The following is a 21485-nucleotide window of genomic DNA, read 5'->3' as shown; positions in this document are numbered from 1 at the left end:
ATTTTTAACATCTCAAGACCGATTAAAAGTCGAGTTTCAAAATAAGCCGATAAAAGATTTTTAACATCTCAAGGCTGATCAAAGATCGAGTTTAAATATAAACCAATCAAAGACTTTTAGCATCTCAAGATCGATCAAAGGTCAGATTTCAATATAAGCCGATCAAAGACTTTTAATATCTCAAGACTAATCAAAGATCGAGTTTAAATATAAGCTGATCAAAAGCTTTTAACCTCTCAAGGCCGATCAAAGGCTAAGTTTAAATATAAATCGATCAAAGACTTTTAACATCTCAAGATCGATCAAAGGTCGAGTTTCAATATAAGTCGATCAAAGATTTTTAACATCTCAAGATCGATCAAAGGTCTAGTTTCAATATAAACCAATTAAAGACTTTTAACATCTCAAGGCCGATCAAAGGCTGAGTTTAAATATAAGTCGATCAAAGTCTTTTAACATCTCAAGACTGATCAAAGATTGAGTTTTAATATAAGCCGATCAAAAATTTTTAGCATCTCAAGACCGATCAAAGATCGAGTTTCAATATAAATTGGTCAATGACTTTTCGCATCTCAAGATTAATCAAAGATCAAATTTCAATATAAATCGATCAAAGACTTTTAACATCTCAAAATCAATCAAAGGTCGAGTTTCAATATAAAATGATCAAAGATTTTTAACATCTCAAGGCCGATCAAAGGTCGTGTTTCAATATAAGCCAATCAAAAATTTTTACCATCTCAAGACTGATCAAAAGCTGAGTTTTAATATAAGCCGATCAAAAGCTTTGAGCATCTCAAGGCCAATCAAAGATCGAGTTTCAATATAAGTCGATTAAAAATTTTTAACATCTCAAGATCGATCAAAGACTTTTAACATCTCAAGGCCGATCAAAGGCTTAGTTTAAATATAAACCAATCAAAAGCTTTTAATATCTCAAGGCCGATTAAAGGCTGAGTTTCAATATAAGTCAATCAAAGATTTTTAACATCTCAAGACAATCAAAGATCGAGTTTCAATATAAATCGATCAAAAACTTTTAAAATATCGAGGTCGATCAAAGATCAAGTTTAAATATAAGTCGATCAAAGATTTTTAACATCTCAAGACCGAGCAAAGGCCGAGTTTAAATATAAGCCGATCAAAGATTTTTAACATCTCAAGACCGATCAAAGATCGAGTTTAAACATAAACCGATCAAACACTTTTAACATCTCAAGGTCGATCAAAGGTTGAGTTTAAATATAAGCCGATCAAAGGTTTTTAACATCTCAAGGCCAATCAAAGATGAATTTCAATATATCTATTGGACAGCAAGAGGTTCTTCCAGGCTTGAGGTTCTCAATATCTCAATGTAAGTTCTTTTTCGAAATTCGGACGGTAGAGAGGCTACTAGCTTTGACAGTGTATCTGCCCATGTATTTGTGTCCAAGGTATCTATTGGATATTAAAGCTTAGAAAAGATGTAGTTAGTTCTTTCATCTTTTCGAGGTACCTTTTTATGTTTTTCTTCCAAACTTCATATTCATCCTTGACTTGTCCTGTCATCAGTTGAGAGTCACTGAAGATCTTCAAGTGTTTGGCTCTTACATCCTTTGCAAGTCTGAGCCCGATAATTAAAGCCTCATACTCTGCTTCATTGTTGATGGCTGAAAATTCAAACTGCAGAGCATACTCCGCTACATCACCTTCCAGCTCGGTTAAGATGATCCCAGCTCCTGATCCCAATGAATTGAAAAATCTATCCACATGAAGAATCCATTGATCTTCAGGATCAGGGTTCATATCTATTTGTTCCTCTAATGCCATTGAGCTATCCTCCGTAGCCTCCAAGCCCTCCTCGTCAAGAATGGTATACTCAAGGATGAAGTCTGTCAAGACCTAAGCTTTAATTAAAGACCTTGGGCGGGGCTTAATGTCGAACTCGGAGAGCTACAAGGCCCATTTTGCAATGCATCCCAACATGTCTGGATGGTGGAGGACTGCTTTGATCGCATTTTCCATGAGCAATACTATTGTATGAGCTTGAAAATAGGATCGGAGCTTCTTTGCCATAACGACTAAGCGAATATTAATTTTTTCAACTTTTTGTACCTAGTATCTACATCTTGAAGGATCTTACTTGAGTAATCACTGATTTTTGGATTCATCCTTCTTCTCGGATGAGAACCGAACTAATTGCTACCAGAGATACGACAAGGTAGAGTAGCAATTCTTCTCGAAGTTGGGGCTTTGTAAGCAAGGGTGCCGAGCTAAGGTACTGTTTCAACTCCTCAAATACTTTCTAATACTCAATTGTCCATTGGAAGCCCCTTGGCTATTTTAGGGTTTGGAAGAAAGCCAAACATCTCTCAGTTGATCTGAAACAAAATGATTGAGTGAGGCGATTCTTCTGGTGAGTTGCTGGACTTCTTTTACATTTCTTGATGGGAACATCTCTCGAATCATTTTAATCTTCATCGAGAGACCATAAATCCGAGAAATTTTTCAGAGCTAACTCCGAAGGCACATTTTATGAGATTCAACCGCATTTGGAATCGACGCAGGGTGCTGAAGATTTCTTGGAGGTCGGCTATGTAATCTAGGGTGGCTCGGCTTTTTACCAACATATTATCTATATAAATCTCCATGTTGTGACCAATTTGATCTTTGAATACCTTATTCACTAGTCGTGATATGTTGTCCCGACATTTTTTAGCCCAAAGGGCATCACCCTGTAACAGTAGAGCCTAGAGTCAGTAATAAAGGCTATTTTCTCCTCATTCTCAGGTGCCGTTTTCAGTTTGATGGAGATTTTCTTTCCTCAAAGGGACCTCCATTAGATCTTCGGATGGCCGAGCATGCTCTCCAACCAGATCATCGCGAGCATCCAAATCTATTGGGAGTTCAGGTTGGGGCACCGCCAGCTGTTCCTCTGCCCGCAGCTTAGCAGCGAAACATTATCGAGCCATAGCTTGATTGCCTTGGACTTGCCCCGCTCTAGCTTCCGTCGGGAACTTCATCATCAAGTAGTAGCTCGACACCATTTCCTTCAGCGCCCCTAGACTTGGTCGGCCAAGTATTGCATTATAGGCTGACGGTAGGTTAAGCACAAGAAAATCAATGTGGATGGTCATCTGCCTGGGTTTGATTCCCACCATAAAGGGCAGTCCGATCGTTCCCTCTAAAATTACCGAACTCTCGAAGAAACTTTGAATCAGAGTACTGAATTTATTTAACTGTTTTGGAACAAACCCCATTGCAGTGAAAGTAGCAAAGTACAAAATATCGATAGAACTTCCATTATCAATAAAAATATGGTGTACATTCTAGTCAACGATATTAGCAGTAATAACCACCGCATCATTGTGTGGAGTTTGTACACCTTCAGCATCTTGTTCGGTGAAGATTATTGGCTCCTCGAGCCGAGGCCTCTTCACCGTATGCAGCTCCATAGATCCAAACGATCCTCCAATTATCATATGAATTTCATCCCGCAAGGGTCGATCTTCTGTTACCGCCTGTCTCTCCGCTTGTGGTATCGACGAAGGTTGGATCATTGCTTGAATGATAGTCGTGAGTTATTACACCTGCTCGAAAAGTAGGTTGAATTGCTCTACAGTCACCATCACGGGTTGCTATACCGACGCAGGAACTTCTGCCGTCGCTGGAGGTGTAGGAGCAGAGTGGTTTACTTCATTCTGCACCTGCCAGAAGGTGGAGGCGTTGGTTCGCTTGGAGGAAATCCTGCGTGGAGCTATCATTAAGAGTTTCTAACTTGTTTGCCTCTTTTTATAGGACCTGAGATTCGCCCTTCCTTTATCTGTTGTGGTTTATTTCTGGTTGACGCTGGAAGATAAGGAGATGCAGTGCTGGAGCAACTTGTAAAAAAATCTGGACCAGAAGATTGTGCTCCGACAAGGACCCTCCGACGCTCAAGTTAGAATGTGCAAACAAAAAAGCATAGTTTTTAGCTCTCTGAGATGGATTACTTACATGGATCCTCAGGATTTGAATATTGATAGAGAAGATGGCTATGTAACCATTCTTAAAAGACAGGCTGTTTGAATCTGGTGCGATTATTTGGTTGTGATTCTCAGGATCAAGCGATTGCACCTGTAAGATTTTCAGAATCAAACGATTGCACCCAAATAGGATTGACAGTCGTGGTCAGTTGGTGCCTGCCTTTTGAACCTAAGCCTGGTCAATCTGCTTTCGAGGAGAGATCAGAGAGTGTGGTGTGCTGACTAGGGCTCGGAGCTAGTTACCGATCGACTAAGAGTTGGGACTGATAGTTTTTCAATCAAGATTCGGTTAGATGGATTGGTCCGGAAGACTAGCCGACTCGCAGTTGTTATGCTGACTAGAGATTGTTCCAATATGCAAGCTAAGTAGGAATCGGATGCGACTGGAGATCGACCAGCAGGTTCTTTGACCAATGATCGGACCCAACCTTTTCCGTCTAGGATTCGGACAAAAAATCATTCGATTAAAGATCGGATCAAAGACTGGCTGACTAGGGGTCGGACCAGACATACGTCGACTAGAGGTCGAACTAGTCATAATCAATTATGTGACTGCACTGCTTAAGGTATGCATTCCGACTAGTTTTTTTAGATCAGAAGCCGGATCAAGAACATGCTGACGAGGGGTTGGATAGAATAGCCTCCGATCAAGGGTCGGGACAGATATTTGCCGACTAGGAGTCGAGCAAACCATAATAATTAGATCGCTTGAGAGATGTTGATATGGACACGATGAGTCATAATGGGCTTGAATCTTCATACATCATCAATCCATTATAAATTACTTCTAACAATATGTATGTATATACACACATATATACACATATGTATATATGTGTATATATATATATATAAAAATAACTAATAATATTTAAATATATATTTTAAAAAATAAATAATATTTAATAAATATTAAATAATATTTAGAAATGTATTTATATCATATTTATATGGGGCACGGAAATCTCCACCATATATGTGACAACATATTATCATATGTACATAGAAATCGTAAATAATATTTAAATATATATTTTAAAATAATAAATAATATTCAATGAATATTAAATAATATTGAAAAAATTATTTATATCATATTTATGTATGACATATTTTTTGAACTTATACATGATATCCGTGTGCTGGCGCGGGCTTCATGCCAGTAATACGGTAAACGAGAGTCCAGCAGCAGCCTTTTTTTTTTTTTTTTGTTTTGTTTTGTTTTGCTTTTTTTTCTTTGTTGCATTCTCGAACCCTTTCCGAGCCCTCGCGGACGCCCACCTACCGCCGGTCTCCGCCGTCGCCTTCCTCCCATCATTACCGGCGGCGGCCTTCCCCCTCCAATCTCGCTTAGGTGCTTTCCTTCCCACAGATCTCCGAAAAAAAGAGACGCCGACCTCCTCCCTCCTTTCCTCGCTACCTCCCAGCGGTTTCTGCCGTCGTCTTCCTCCCCATCGTTACCGGCGTCGGCCATACCCTCCGATCTTCCTCAGGTGCTTTGCTTCCCACAGATCTCCGAAAAAGAGAAAGAAATGAAAAGAAAAAGAAGGGAAAAGGAAAAAAAATGATCAATTGACCTTGTCTTTCAATTTTTTTTCCTTTCCTTTATTTTCGTTGATTTTTCCTATGTTTTTTCCTGATATATTAGCGACCTTGTCTTTACGTCAGACCCGATCTACGCCATCGTCAACCATCCCATTCTTCCACGGTGTTTTAGCGAACTGCGCTCGAGAGTTGGGGCCGAGCGAGCGAGCGAGCGAGCGGGGGAGAGAGATGCATTGGGTTAAAGCCGATTCCTCGGATTTCAGTGGAAATCTCCCCCTCCCTAGAAGGTAATCGCCTCTCCTCTCCGTTCCTGCTTGCGACTTTTTCTCTCCCGTTTTAGTTTTATAAATTTATACGAATTTCCTAAAAAATTTCGAAATTGCAGTGGCCACACAGCCGTGAATGTTGGTAAATCGAAAGTGGTTATCTTCGGAGGCTTTGCGGACCGACGATTCCTCGACGATATCTCTGTCTATGACATCGGTATTTTGCCTTCCATCCCGATCGATCTTATGGCCTCTCATCAATCTGTTTGTCGAATTGCATGCTCAGTTCGCATTTGATTGATGCTGATTTCAGTTTTGGGAATTTTCTTTTTTCCCTGATATGAATGATGTTAGTACCATGGCAACCTAGCTCGCTGTCTTCTTTACCTTGCTTTTTGAGCATTTGTAAGTGTCGCATATATGTTTGAGGTTCAAAATAAGATAGGTTGTTCATTCTTTGAATTATCAGACAAGAGTAGCCATTTTGAAAATTTCATCTAAATATTCAAAGGAAAGGAAAGGGAAACTCAATATTATTTCGGCCAAAGGAAGCAAACTCATTTGGGTGTCTTGTCTAGTTTTTGCTGGAAAAACTACATCTTGGGCATGGTTAAGCTGAAAAAGAATGGAATATTGATTTGGTTTTTGTGCAGGACTATGTCCAAGTGCTCAGTCTAAAATCATCACATGATAGAAATGGAAGGATGCTCTTTGATAGCACGGACAAGCTCCTATTGAATAGTCTACTGAAATGCTTACTGATGTGTAATTTGCAGAATTTAATAGATGAGGAATTGGATATGTTAGATGTTGTCAAGAAAAGAAAACTTGGTATGTCATATCTAGTTTTCTCTAAGTGAAGGGATGTGCATCTGGATAAATATAACAAAACCCTATAAGCTTTCCTCCAAAAAAAAAAAAAAAAAAAAAAAAGAAGAAAAGAAAACAATGCCCCATAAGCCAAAATCCCTAATTTGGTGTATAACTATGTAGTTGTCTAGTGGAGAAATTAGACCTTTACTAGCGGTGAGAACTAGTATCATTATTCTGATGGTTAGAACAGCAGTGAAGTGTTATTTAATTAGCACATATTCTCATCCCTGTACCTATTTTGCATGACAGAAATATTTGTCCTTAACCATGTTTGCTATAGATGCACCCAAGTGTTTATGCATGAAAATTGGCATAGATCAAGACTATGGCATGAACATTCCAAATTAAAGGAATGATTGTTTTGGCAGAAGCATGTCTACATTCAAAATATTGCATGAAGAATATTTACACAAACATGGGAATTTTTGAAGATGGCATGCATTGGAGTTTGGGGAAAACAGAGGAACAAAGTATTGATCAAATGATTCCTTTTTAAGAGTTGGGGCTGAAATAGGTGTCATTTGCAGCAATGGCAGTGTACATTCATATAGAGCTATTATGCCATTTCATGCATGTATTTGACATGTTCTGTCCATTATGGGTTTTAGATGAAAATATTTGCATGAAGAAGGTCATTATAGTGCCTCTATGCATGTTCATGTGTGTGTGATCCCGGGCCTGACTTGCATTGATCTTTTCTTTTCTGGATTTCAGTGTGCTGGGCGCACTTAAATACATGTATAGCTCTGAATCCATACTATAACTTGTATCTTATTTACAGGCACTTATCTGTGATTGGGACTTTCCTAAATGACTGTTGTTTATTTTTATGTTGCAGAAAATAAATTATGGTTCACTCCTTATTGTACTGGCAGTGGCTCTGATGGGCAAGCCGGTCCAAGTCCTAGAGCATTCCATGTAGCTGTTGCAATCGATTGCAACATGTTTATCTTTGGGGGACGTACTGGCAGTAAGAGGTTGGTACATTGTCCTTGTATTTTTGTAGCTGTGACCAAATAACATGTCTTCACTGGCTTTTTTACGAAGCAATATTTGCTTTTCAGGTTGGGTGACTTTTGGATGCTCGATACAGGTAAACTTATCTTAGCTGTTTTGGATAACTTGCAATCTCATTGTGTAGGTTTGTTTATCCCTTTGAAACCAAAATTTAATTGGTTAATGCACCGGGAAGTTCTTGTCTTCTGGTCTACAGGTAGAATATAAGCAACGTATTTCACTATCAACATCTTTGTCCATTTACTTTGCAATTCTTGTGATTGCATATATTCTATGCATGTTGTCACATCTTGTAGTGCCTTCTTGAATTCTCTTTCATTTGTGGTATCGTATAAGTCTGCTGATAACTTGTTCTTGTGACTTCATGCCATTGCTGGCTGTTACACCCAAACCATTCTTTTTTGTCTTTTATCTATTTTTCCGTCAGCTACATAATTCGTTCCCATAAACATATAGTATTTGTCTATGGTATTTTTGTTTCTCTGATTTGTACATGTTGTACAGTCGAAGACGTAGTCATGTGATGTGGAACATGCTTATGTGTTGAAACTACTACACGTTATTTGATCTTATGCTCCACACATTATTTCATCTGATGCTCTAAAATATATGCATTTTACTTTTCCTCTTTTTTGATACATAATTTACTCTTCAGCTACATTGCAAAATTATTCCATCTTGATGCTTCTATTTTTAAAAATCCAGTTATAATTCTATCTTTTTATCCCTTTCAATTTCTTCTTCTATGACTAGCTACATTTATGATGTTTTATTTCTAGATATATGGCAGTGGTCTGAGCTAACCAGCTATGGTGATTTGCCATCACCACGGGAGTTTGCAGCTGCTTCAGCTATCGGAAATCGTAAAATTGTCATGTGTATATCTGTGCAGTGATTCTAGACATGTCTGTTAAGATTGTTGCAAATTTTTCCACCCATAACTTCATTAATTTTCAAATGAAATGCAGGCATGGTGGTTGGGATGGTAAAAAATGGCTCTCAGATGTGTATATCTTAGATACAAGTAATTCAACTTGTCTTTCCTCCTAAGCTTTTACTGTGTCAGTGCCACATCTTGTTGTATAAAATATAGAATCTAGAAGAGGTGTTTTAACAACCATTTCTCTACTTATTATCCGGAACAGTATCACTTGAGTGGATGGAATTGTCAATTTCTGGGTCAGCTCCACCACCTAGGTGTGGACATTCTGCCACCATGGTTGAGAAGCGCTTGCTCATTTTTGGTGGAAGAGGTAGACTGTTATGTCATGCTCTAATTAGCTTGTCAGTTTGAGATCTAATAGTCCTAGATTTTTCTCTATCATGGTCGTAGCATTTTAATAAGATTTTCTGTTTGCTTTTAAAAATAATTTCTCTGGTTCAGAAATTATGTTTTAGGTATCCCTTATTTGAAATTTCTTACCATCTGCCTTTCTGTAGATGCCGTATATTTTTACCTCCAAAATATATTACCAACTATCACAAAGATTATAATGAGAATTTGTTACACTTGATTCTTCACTGTTCAAAATTTGCTCTTGTTTATAATGCCTTAAAACTGTTCTTGTGTGTCAGTCCAATCTCCCCTTGATATAGGAACACCAATAGATGCAACATATGTGAGAAATTGTTGGCTGATTTTTGTTTCATTTTGTTGCACGTTAATTTTTTTTTTTCAAAAACATTGACTCTAGTGACCTGGCACTTTCTTGAAGGTTCTTGCATTACTAATTTCTCTAGTGGGTTTATTATTCATAGCATTATTAGTTAAACAATTCTATATATATATATATATATATATTGTTTTGTTTTGCTTGTAGATATGTACATATTGTGCTTATTGAATTTATTTAGAAGCAAGATTAGAAGTTATGTAATATAAAATTATTTTCTATTGTGTTGGAGGTCTTCACAAGAAAGTGCTTGCATGGTAGAGGAACCTTGCATACTAGGCTTACTTGGTTGCATCTCATTTTTGGTAGGTGGTGGTGGACCCATCATGGGTGATCTGTGGGCTTTGAAGGGTCTTATTGAAGAAGGTGATGGTTTTGGCATTTATGATTTAAATCACTAATCAGTTGCATTTTTACATTGTAGAAATGCAAAGTTGTATGCATACACAAACTCTCTGTGCAAATCACAGAATATTATCCCAAGACACCTCAATTGAAGAAAAGCATCTCCTTATATAGCAAACCCAACTTTCTATTTGTATTTATTTAATCTTTAAATATATACATCACATGCTCATATCATATTAATTTGCTGCAAGCTCATCTATAAACTAGCCAAACCTATTTCTTTTACTCATGTTGATATGGAAATACCATTGCATGTATATAACTTCATGGGATTCTCTTTCATTTTTGGGTCATTAATATATCTTGTCATCTTGTGAGGATATTTTTGCACTTGAATTAACTAATATACGATATTATAATTCTATAATTGATGTCCACCAAGGTTTAAAGACCTGGTTCCAATGCCGATAGCAATTGCTGACAAGGTTGGTATGGTTATAGGATGCTGGTGTACTAATAAACAGTATGTTGTGGCGTCTTGTTATTGTCAAGAATCAAGATCCATGATTTTTCTTCTTTTTTTTTTTGTTCTTTTTTGCCTTTGTTTTGATTGTTTATGGTTGTTGACTCTTGTTTATGATTTATTTATGCTTGATGTTATGGTTATATGAGGTTTTATGGTCTGTTATTTATGCTTGATATTATGGTTATATGAGGTTTTGTGGTCCATGATTGGGCTTTTGGTGCTAGTATCTACACCAATCCATTAGGGTTTTTTGATGTTTTCTTTAGTTTGCTTTAGTTTTGAGAAAATTTCTCCATGAAAGCATATTCATAATCCATGCATAAAACAATTTGCTTTTTTTCCTTATATAGTAATAATCAGAAATAATAATAAACTATTATTATTGTTGTTGTCGTTGTTGTAGCCTTTTCCCAATTCGGTTTTACCGATCCTCATTCACCAAATATTCCCATTAAGTGCCACTCCTGATGTTAGTCCAAGTTTCACCATATTGTTCCTCACAACCTCCATCCATGTTAATTTAAGTCTTCCTCTTTCTTTCTTAGAACATTCAATATAAACTTAAGTTCTTTTTCTTATGGGAGCCTCCTCAAATCTTTATTGTAATTGATCTTTCATCACTTTGTTCTTAATTTATACACTCCTACAACTTCTCTAATATATTCGATCGATCCTTCTTAGTTTTCCCACACATCCATCTTAACATTTTTGTTTATGTCACACTCAATTTGTTTTCATGTACTTTCTTTATTGCTTAGCACTCTGAGCTATACAACATTGCGGACCTTATTGTTTTTGTATAAAATTTTTTCTTAAATCTCCAAGGTATGCACTTATCACATAATATTGCAGATGCACCTCTGCACATCATTCAAGCAAGTCTAATTCTAGTGGATGTGTCTTCATCTATTTTTTCATTATTTTGTAAAATAGATCCTAAATAATGAAATTGATCACTCTATGGTATCTCTTATCCATCAATATTAATTGATGTTATATCTTTATTTCGTTATTTTGAAATGTTTTTACAACCAGCTGTCAACTTGACATCAACCCTCCATCTTTCTCATCCAGGCTTGGGATCAACAACAGTGATATTTGCATCTTCTTTCTTAAACAAATAAAAAATTAAAGCAGAAAACACAACTTACTCAACTAGATAATAGGAGCTTTAGTTTCGTGCAGAGTACATGACATCCTTTGAATACATTTGGGTCATCTTTATTATGAAACCATGCAAAACCCATCCTGGATATTGATCCTAATGGTTATGATAATATTCCTGCTACTAGTGCTTCTATTGACTCGAGTATCTGCTTTGATATTGCTGTTGAAATTGCTTGACTGTTGGTAGGATGGTGGTGACTGAGGTGGATACCAAATACTAATGTGGAGATGGAAGGATCTGGAAGGTGGGGTGGGATTGGAAATACATGTCCAGTGAGGGTAGTCATGTCTATAGTTGTAAATCTCAAACCCTGAATGAGTGTCCATAATTGTGCATCCCAGAATTTGTTTGTCCATACCTGTGCATTTCAGAACATAATTGGCCATAGGTGTAGGTTGTATTCTGCAATGATTCCTATGTGCTCGCTTTGACTGTATGACATGCTGGTGAATTCGGCATAACCACATGAGACCAAGCATCTTCCTTACAGAATCTATTCTGGTTTAATGGTTGTGAAAAAAGGTCCGCTCCACTGTGAATGAGGGATCCATGCACATACAGGCTGGCTACTCCTTACACAATGCCATTGACCATGCTAGTAGCTCCCTGCTTGAGCCGTTGCTTCTCTTATGATATGGCCTTGCACCATGGTCAGAATCCAAGTAGCATGGTCGAAGCCCTGCTTGTAGGTAAGTGAATGGATTGACCTTTGCAGCTCTATGTGTGACACTTGCATCACTCTGCCACCAGTAGCCCCATCACCACTCGATTTTTTTTATTATTGTCATAGTTATTGTAATCTCATGATGACTGAGGGCAGCCCCTGGATCTGAGGGTTCGGGAGTGTCACTACAGTTATCTTGTACTAATACATGTCAACTTCTTTATCCAAATCTTGTAATAAAACAATACATTGTCAACTTGTTTCACTGAATCAACTATTGGCTTGGACTTCTTTCTCCTAGCCTGTTCACCTCTTTAGTTGATTCCAGCTCTCTGGTTCCCCTTGGAGGCCTAGTTAGTGTCCCCATGTTGACTCCCCCTGGTTCCCTTGTTGGCCCTAAAGGCTCATTTGTCGTGGCCATCATATGCTCCAAATATTTGATAATTGAATTGCTGCTCACAACTCTCATCCTTAGCTGGTACATAATCTTCCGTTCTTTGTCCATGGTTAGCCTGACGGCAGGCATATTTTGATTTGCCCCCTGATCCATGTCCTGCATCCTTGCCTTCTCTACTAGGAACTATTAGGATTTGACGCTTCGAGATTCAGCCCACATTGAGCCTACAGCGAGGTTCGCGGCGAAAAACGGAGTCCAACGAGACCAAGATCACCTGAAACGGAGCTTGGATGGAGGAGATACGAGCTTTTGAAGTCGGCACAAGATTCGAGGCGGCGGAGGACCGTCGGCGACCGGCGGCGGGCGGCAGCGGCGCGGCGCAGGCGGCGGCGTGCGGGACGCGCGACCCACGCGGGCGGGCGGCCCAAGGGGCACGCGGCCCAACCTGGCGCGCGGCCCAGCCGGGTGAGCGGCCCAGGCCGCGCAGGCCCGCGCATGGGAGCGGGCCGGCCTAGGCGGCCTGTTGGCCCTGTTCTCCGGTCCACCGTGGACCGGGCGGTCCACGGCTGGGCCTGTGGACCGTGTGGGCGTTTCCCACGCGTTTCTCGCGGTCCACGGCACTATTCCATGGACCGAAGCGCGATCTGAGGGCGTGGGTGGCTCTCGGTCTTGATCCAACGGTCCAGGGGTTATCTGGCTTTGTTTAAGACTCCTAATCCTTCTCTAATCAAGTTTTTAACCTTTTAAAAGGGTCTGTACGTGAAACAGAGGGAGGATCGGTTTTTTGCACCGTACGAAGTTCGTACGGAGCCCAAGAGAAGAGAGAGGCGGAAGCGCTGAGAGAGAAGGAGCAGGAGGCTCCTGGACAGCGGTCGCCAGATACTTCAGGGGTTCAGGGGGTCTTCCAAGAGAGAGAGAGCTTTTGTGAGGGGAACTTCTAGTGAGAGAGAATTGGGTGTACAAGGATTGAGGGTGAGGTCTCCTCTTGTAAATTTTTTTTTCATAGTGAAGTTTGCATGCCCCATGGAGGCGAGCCCTTTGTGGCTGATCCACGTATTTTGATTGTTTTTCTTTTGTTTTGTTTCTTCTTTCTTCCTGCTGCATCGCGTGGTACTGAAAAGATCTTGGGAGGTGGTGTCCTGGTCAGACATCCACCCAACAAGTGGTATTAGAGCAAGGCGGTACAAGGACGTAGATTGCAGTGGTGGTGAGCAAGACTGAAGATGGAGAAGACAAGAACAATCAAGATGGAGATCAATAAGTTCGATGGTAAGAGCAATTTTTTCTTGTGGCAGGCAAGGGTGAAGGACGTGCTCATCCAACAGGGGTTGATCGATGCTCTCTTGTGCGATGAGAAGCCGACCACCATGGAGGTGCGGGATTGGAAACGGTTATAGATGCAGGCGGTGAGTACCATCCGCATGTACCTGGCGGATGAGGTGGTGATCCATGTGCTGAGCGAGACTTCCCGACGGTGCTGTGGTCGAAGCTTGAGGAGTTGTACATGGCGAAGTCTCTTACCAACACTCTTTTCCTTTGGAGGTAGTTTTACCAACTACGGATGACTGAGGGACAGAGCATGCAGGAGCATCTAAGCCACTTCCAGAAGATCCTCACCAACCTTCTCAGTGTTGGCGAGAACGTTGAGGAGAAGACTAGGATGCTGATTTTGCTGGCGTCACTTCATCCTTCGTACGAGTCCTTGGTGACTGCTCTTCTAGTGGGGAAGAGCACTATCAAGATGGACGAGGTCACCGCGGCGATACTCCAGAACGAGGTTCTTAGGAGGGAGAATCCAGCTTCGAGCTTAGGTGGCGGTAGCTCAGCTTTGGTGGCTTCTGGAGGAGTAGGAGGCAGTAGACGGAGCGACAGGAGATCGCAACGAGGGCGGTCTAAGTCCAGGAGGGACTTGAGCAAAACCAGGTGTTACCGGTGTGAAGAGTTGGGGCATCTAGCCAGAGATTGCCATCAACTTAAAAATCGGACGGTGGCTGCTGTAGCGACGGCCGGCAGCGATTTAGATGGAGATGTCTTGGAGATATCTGACGAGGTATCTACTTCTTCCCAGCAGTGGATATTAGATTCTGCATGTCCCTATCATGTATGTTGCAGAGAGGAACAGTTTGACTCCCTGGAGAACAGTGAGGGCACTGTATATCTGCCGGATGGATCGAGCTGTGCGATCAGAGGCATTGGGACGGTCAGCTGGAGGACACATGACGGTGCAGTGAGGAGATTGGGGGAGGTCCGATACATACCGATTTCAAGCGGAATCTTATCTCACTTAGCAGACTGGATTCGAGAGGCTACAGGATGGTAGTTGGTGGAGGAATCCTGAGGGTGCTACGCCGCGATAGGATTGTGCTGGAGGAGAAGAAAGGGAGCAGAGGACATTATTACCTGATAGGGAGCCCAGTGAGAGGTGGAGCTTCGGGAGCCAGGTGGAGTCCAGAGCGAGGTGGAGCTCCAGGAGGCGGATCGGACACGAGACAGGAGACTCGGGAGGACGAGAGGCGACGTCGCAAGGTGAGATTCCTATTGCCGTAGGACGATGCCCCGAGCAGGTCTTAGGTCAGGAGGAGCACAGCATACGACGGAGATGGGATCGAGCAGCCTGGCTCGACTCCCATGTTTGCCCATCCATGATCAGCAGGTGATTGCCCCAGGGCATGGGGGCGAGGAGATCCAAAGCTCTCGGAGTTTGGAGGAGGCCGAATATCGAGTCGAGGTGGAGATTGTTAGGATTTGACGTCTCGAGATTCAGCCCACAGCGAGGTTCGCGGCGAAAAACGGAGTCCAACGAGACCAAGATCATTTGAAACGGAGCTCGGATGGAGGAGATACGAGCTTTTGAAGTCGGCACAAGATTCGAGGCGGCGGAGGACCGCCGGCGACCGGCAGCGTGCGGCAGCGGCGCGGCCGCAGGCGGCGGCGCGCGGGACGCGCGACCTATGCCCGCGCGGGACGTGCGACCCACGCGGGCGGGGCGGCCCAAGCGGGCGCGCGGCCCAGGCGCGCGGGAGCGGGCCGGTCCAGGCGGCCTGCTGGCCCTGTTCTCCAGTCCACCGTGGACTGGGCGGTCCACGGCTAGGCCTGTGGACTGCGTGGGCGTTTCCCACGCGTTTCTCGCGGTCCACGGCACTATTCCGTGGACCGGAGCGCGATCTGAGGGCGTGGGTGGTCCCGTCTTGATCCGACGGTCCAGGGGTTATCTGGCTTTGTTTAGGACTCCTAATCTTTCTCTAATCAAGTTTTTAACTCTTTAAAAGGGCTTGTACGTGAAACAGAGGGAGGAGGTTCGGTTTTTTGCGCCGTACGAAGCCCGTACGGAACCCAAGAGAAGAGAGAGGCGGAAGCGCTGAGAGAGAAGGAGCAGGAGGCTCCTGGACAGCGGTCGCCAGGCACTTCAGGGGTTCAGGGGGTCTTCCAAGAGAGAGAGAGCTTTTGTGAGGGGAACTTCTAGTGAGAGAGAATTGGGTGTACAAGGGTTGAGGGTGAGGTCTCCTCTTGTAAAATTTTCTTTTTCATAGTGAAGTTTGCATGCCCCGTGGAGACGAGCCCTTTTGTGGCTGATCCACGTATTTTGATTGTTTTTCTTTTGTTTTATTTCTTCTTTCTTCCTGCTGCATCGCGTGGTACTGAAAAGATCTTGGGAGGTGGTGTCCTGGCCAGACATCCACCCAACAGGAACCTGGTTGCTCATGGAGAATCTTCCATCTTATCGAACTCTAGCACCTTCTACTGGTCTGCAAGTTGTCATTTTATATTTGACACATCGTTATTTGCCTTCATTGAATGACTGCCAACTTTGATTTCATGTTCCCACCTCTTTGGTTGATCCGACCTATCTGCCTCCCCTTAGAGTTCTGGTTGGTCCTCACTTGCTGATTGGCCCTAATCCCTTTGCTGGTCTTGAAGGCTCATGTGTTGCATCCACCATGTCCGAACATCAGATGATTGTAATGCTGCTCTGAGTCCTTTTCCTAAGTTCACACATGATCATATGATCTTTAGCTGTGGTTTGCCTGATCTGCAGAAATGTTCTACTTTGCCTACTGATCCACATCTTGCACCCATTCCTCCTCTAATAGGAGTCTACTTGATCATGGAGGATCCCCTATCTTATCCAACTTCGGCATCTCTTACCGGTCTGTGATCCACTCGTGGATCCTCCAATATCTAAGTTTCATTTTGTAATGGTTGTACACCAATATCTTCAACAATTTGTAGGTGTGCAATTTTTTTACTTTGGGGTATATGTGTTTTAGTTCTTTTCACAGTTAATGCATAAGATGTTTTCTGAGAGGATCTTGGAAGCCTTTCCCCTGCTTGACATCATAAAGTTAATCATGTTTTAATCTTCATCGGATACACATTGACATTAATATTAAATGCCTCTTTCCTTATTACCCCACTAATGGCAAGTGCAGTGATGGTCTTATAGCCTCCAAATCATCCTTTAAGGCCAAATCATATCGATATTGGTATCTTGGGTTGCAGCAAGAGTCTACAGAGAAAACAATATAGAATGCAATTAGTAAAAGCCAAAGACGGTTATCCGTAAATGAAATGGTTGGGACTTGGATTTCATTTACTTGCTAAGTGGAAGTTTCTGTCATCTGGTTGCCCCACCTTTCTTCAAAATGGCCAATTATGCTGCAACTTTCTTATCACCTATTGGTTCAAAGAGCATTTACTTGGGTTTTTGCATCTTGTGGTACAAATAGCCCATCTATAGACAATTCTCACTGTCTTCTTTCCACAGCACAATTGCAGGGGTTCATTGTCTTCACCATGTAGGCATACACTCAGAACACCCTGCTTGGGATGATCCTCTCAAGTCTCAACTTTGCTATCTTCTTTGGTCCTAATATGCTTGGACTTTCACCATTCCTGACCACTGAACATTGCCCTGAACCTTACCTTCTTATCAATAAGGCTCTTAAATGGTCTTAGTTGGTGGCAAACCAGGTTACACCAGTCCTCAGCAGGAGGACTAGTACCTAGTGATGGTTGGTAGAGGTATTTAGATTTGACTAACCTACTCGCCAACATTGATGACATTTGTGGCAAGTTGCCGATCTACTTAAGCATAAGGTCTATGCAATGCACTGCATTTAGGATTGAAAATAGATGTGTTCTCTTCTCCATCATGCCCCCCCCAACACTGTAATAGGAGTGATTGTTAATAATCCCCTCAATGATGTACCTATCACAAATCTCATAGATAATCATCATTATTAGTCTTAAAATATGTGGTATCATGAACCCTGGTAGCAGCATCCATATGACTTGTGGATGAATATGCACCCACCATAGTAAACTAAGAAGTTGATGATGCTCCTTGTAGTTGGCCTAGGCAATCCATCACCACATCAGTAACACCCTATACATGTCCTGGTTTTTAATCTTCTTCATTTGGTCCTCCATATTTTTCTGGATTTCTGCATGTGCTGATCATAGATCAGATGTGCTCGCCACTACAAATGCTGGAATGCGGCTAAAGTGGAACCATTTACTGATTGCGCTCTGTGTGTGTGTGTGTGTGATTGTCTTCCCTTATGTAATCGTTCTGTAGATCTGGATATGTAGCTGGATCCAAGACAGAGATGTTAGGACCCCCAAATTGCTTCTTGGACTTATTTTTGAAAGTGCTGAATGTGAACTTGATTGAGCTGAATCTGACAGCTTGGCTCCTAGGCAACTTGGCAAATGACTAATTTATACATCTCCCTGAGGCTGCCTGAGAGTCATCACTCTATCATATTGAGAGGGCCCAAATAAACCTCTGCGTCTCATGACCTGCTCAGTCTATCATTGCTTTTGTTGACTTCAATAGCTATCCACATCTCAGCTTCCTTCATGTCATCTGGATTAGATTCCATACCATCATGGTGACTACTAATTGGCCCGATAATTGAAGTTTGCCTGCTTTGCACAGGCCTTCTTTTCCTCCTTCAAAATGTTTGGGTGCTGTCATTATTTGTTGGATCTCTGGTGGTGCATTTTGGACCTCACATCATTTGTGCAATTACAATTGAGGTGTTGCTTATAGAAGCATGACCCTGTACCCCTTACTGGTGGTAGCACTTCCATGGTGCTGATTCTCTTGCCTCTGTCCATGCATTGGCCCAATATCTGGATCTTTAATTCTTGTGAGGCTCCATCTGGCCACAACAAACTTGTGATCCTTGTACTTTTAACAATAGATAGTTAAATACACATGCATGAGCTGGATATATTATATTTAAATCAATTTGTTCTTGTTTTTTATTTAGCATGTGTTGCGGCAGATTCCCGGCTTGAGTCGGACTAGTTGGAGTGAGATGGCGATCGGCGTGGTGGGAGCGACCAGACTTGCAACATAAGTCCCTGGTAGGGGATGGCTCGGCAGGAACTCTCTAATGTTGAAGTCAGGAACCAGTTGAGCAGATAGGAAGGAGCGTGCGAGAGAATTGCGTATCTTGGGGGTTCCCTGATTACTTCTCTTTATAGAGGTGAGAGCCATAGGAGAAAAGAATTGGAAGCCGCTCTGACTCCTTTGGATGTGCTATCCCGAGATCTTCTGCCTAATTTCTCGGTATTGAACGGTCGTAGTTGTCTTATCTGGTCGATAGCCAGCTGCTCTCAGTGGTCATATGATTTGATGAGATTGTATGGGGTTTTTCTGTAAACCTTTTCGAAAGTGGTGATCGAAGCAGGGGTTGGATGGAATGTGGCTCGATAGTCTGCCATGCGTACTGTTGGAGATGAGGATCGGCGGTTGATACCTGGGTCAGAGCCGATGTGGGGGTCAGAACTCGAGACCTGATCGGAGATTACTTTGATGATGGGAGAGACGGTCGATGTGTAGGTCGGCAATCTGATGTGTGTGGAGATGGCGGTCGGCTGTCAATAGAGGGCTCGACGGTCGAAGTGTGGATTATTGGCTTATGCATGAGAATGTTGACAATGAAGTCGGAAACCTGTATATCGATCAGTGGCTGATGTGAGGGTCAGTGGCCGATGTATGGGTCGGCCACGACCAGAGTCCGTCCGCATCTTTTGGTCGGGCACTAGGGTTTCAGCTGTAACATATGCCTCCCTACTTTTTAGTCTGAGCTAGGGTTAGGCAGAGGGAGTATGCATTATTTTATATCCATTGAAGACACGTGTCAAGCCTCCATTTCTTGTGTGGTGTATCTATCTAATCCATAACCATGTAAATGTCAATAAAAGTAATACGAAAGTGAAACTACACTTGGATATGAATTGGAGCTTCAACCTTGCGAATGCTCTCACCTAGTGTTGGGGAGGTGGATGGGTCTAGATTCTTTTGGCTTCTTTTCTTGATAAAGACTTTTATAAACCCAAAAATAAAACTTACAGCTCAAAAAGTTAACTTTTCTTTATTTTTTGGAATTGAAAATATTCTTAAAATTTCCAAATATCAAGAAATAGTTCTTGTAGGCTCGATTTGTCAGTCATAAGTTAATGTCAGCAATCCTATGAGACCAAATGTCTAAATATTGCATAAGATAGGATAGATTTCCATTCCATACTTAATATAGCAATGAAAGCAATTATATGTGGAATTTCATGGGCTTTATTTTGTTCTGTTCTATCCCGGATATTTGTATTATTTAGGAAATAAAATTTATTGGAGTAGACTTTAATCATCTCTTTGTATCAAGGTCTGCCATCTTAGTATTGGACCCAGTGTCGATACCATTCTAGTATAGTGTTGGTATGCCCATTATGATGGTTGGTTTGGCGTGCTTAGGTCTGATACGGCTCCCATACAGTCTCCATTCGGTGAGAGTATGAGATGTGCGCCGATACCGCAAACCTTGCTTTGTATTTTGTTAAACTTTGGAGGATATATCTATTATCCTTTAGATATACTAGCTATAAACAATTGATCAGATTTGGATTTTTTGGAAAACTACTTCAACAAATAATTTACAATGTAAATGTTACATTAAGATTTAATCTGCCTTAAAAATGAAAGACCAAAATTAATCATGAAGCCAAGGTTTTGAGTACCAACTTGTATTTAGCCATATGGGACATACCATATTGGCCCAATATCATATCAATACGGTATGGAGGTTTAGTATGCCCTTGCAATGACATATGGTATATAGGTGCTATGTTGACTCTAGTAGCATATTATGCAAGGTTTTAAGAATAGGTATTGGGCCTAGTATTGATTTTTGGCCGGACCCATATGGCATCAAGCTGTCCTGTTCTAACACGATGTGGTTTTCTACCACTACCATGCTGGGATGGCTAGAAATCATTATTTTTGCTTATCATTATGTTTTAGATTTTTATGCATGATCAAGATATTTAGGCCAGCTTTTTATTTTAATATTTAAAAAATGTTTTTAAAGGCTATATGATAATTGAGTGTCAATATTGGTATAGACACTCAATTATTAATTAACTAATAACATTTATGAGTCGAATAGCAAACACAATGTAGTTTTGAAAAAAGGAGTAAGAATAACTCACTTTAATAGTCTAATCTTATATAGAATGTCAATGTCTCATCTGGGTCTTGCTTGTAATTTGAACATAGAATATTATACTGGCCTGGAGATTGTCCCCATTGCTGCTGGTCATAAGATGTTGGATAATGACCTGGCCATGGCTCCTGATGCTGTGGATGTGTCTACATCTGGGACTCATTGGAGTCTAGCCATCTTTGCTTAGGGTAGTAGGAAGTAGCATTGTGCTCCGATCCTTAAATATAGTCATATCCACATATGCAGGGATAATGTGCAGAGTTGGATACCATCCCCTCACCCATTGTACTAATAATTTGCTTCTTGGTTCCCAGCATCTTTGGGTAAAGAAGGGCCGCCTATGAAAACCTCTCTTGGTCAACCATTCGCGGCATTGTATACAATGGCTTCACTACATTTACCAAATCTTCATATCACTCCAAGAATGTATAATTCAAAATGATTTCCTCGATTCTCATGTCTTTGCTGACTTGCTAAACTGATTATCCATTCAT

General features: G+C 41.4%; 1 protein-coding gene across 11 annotated transcripts in view; it reads left to right on the top strand.

Moving 5' to 3' along the window:
* The first annotated feature begins 5220 nt into the window (after positions 1–5220).
* LOC105034327 (protein GLUTELIN PRECURSOR ACCUMULATION 3) overlaps positions 5221–21485 on the top strand; it is a 119898-nt gene continuing 103633 nt past the window's right edge. For 10 of the 11 annotated variants that reach the window (XM_073260745.1, XM_073260743.1, XM_029261585.2 and 7 more), the window contains exons 1-9: positions 5221–5497; positions 5673–5836; positions 5935–6032; positions 7527–7665; positions 7753–7781; positions 8485–8581; positions 8674–8729; positions 8851–8958; positions 9688–9744. In XM_073260745.1, coding sequence (XP_073116846.1) covers positions 5778–5836; positions 5935–6032; positions 7527–7665; positions 7753–7781; positions 8485–8581; positions 8674–8729; positions 8851–8958; positions 9688–9744 — 643 coding nt within the window. In that variant the 5' untranslated portion in view covers positions 5221–5497; positions 5673–5777. Of the gene's footprint in view, positions 5498–5652; positions 5837–5934; positions 6033–7526; positions 7666–7752; positions 7782–8484; positions 8582–8673; positions 8730–8850; positions 8959–9687; positions 9745–21485 lie in introns of all 11 variants that reach the window. The other variant, XM_073260744.1, reaches the window with a different exon arrangement.

Source organism: Elaeis guineensis, chromosome 7, assembly GCF_000442705.2.
Source record: "Elaeis guineensis isolate ETL-2024a chromosome 7, EG11, whole genome shotgun sequence".
NCBI classification, from domain to species: Eukaryota; Viridiplantae; Streptophyta; class Magnoliopsida; order Arecales; family Arecaceae; genus Elaeis; species Elaeis guineensis.
The sequence above is the reverse complement of the archived record's forward strand: the minus strand, read 5'-3'. Positions and strand labels throughout refer to the sequence as shown.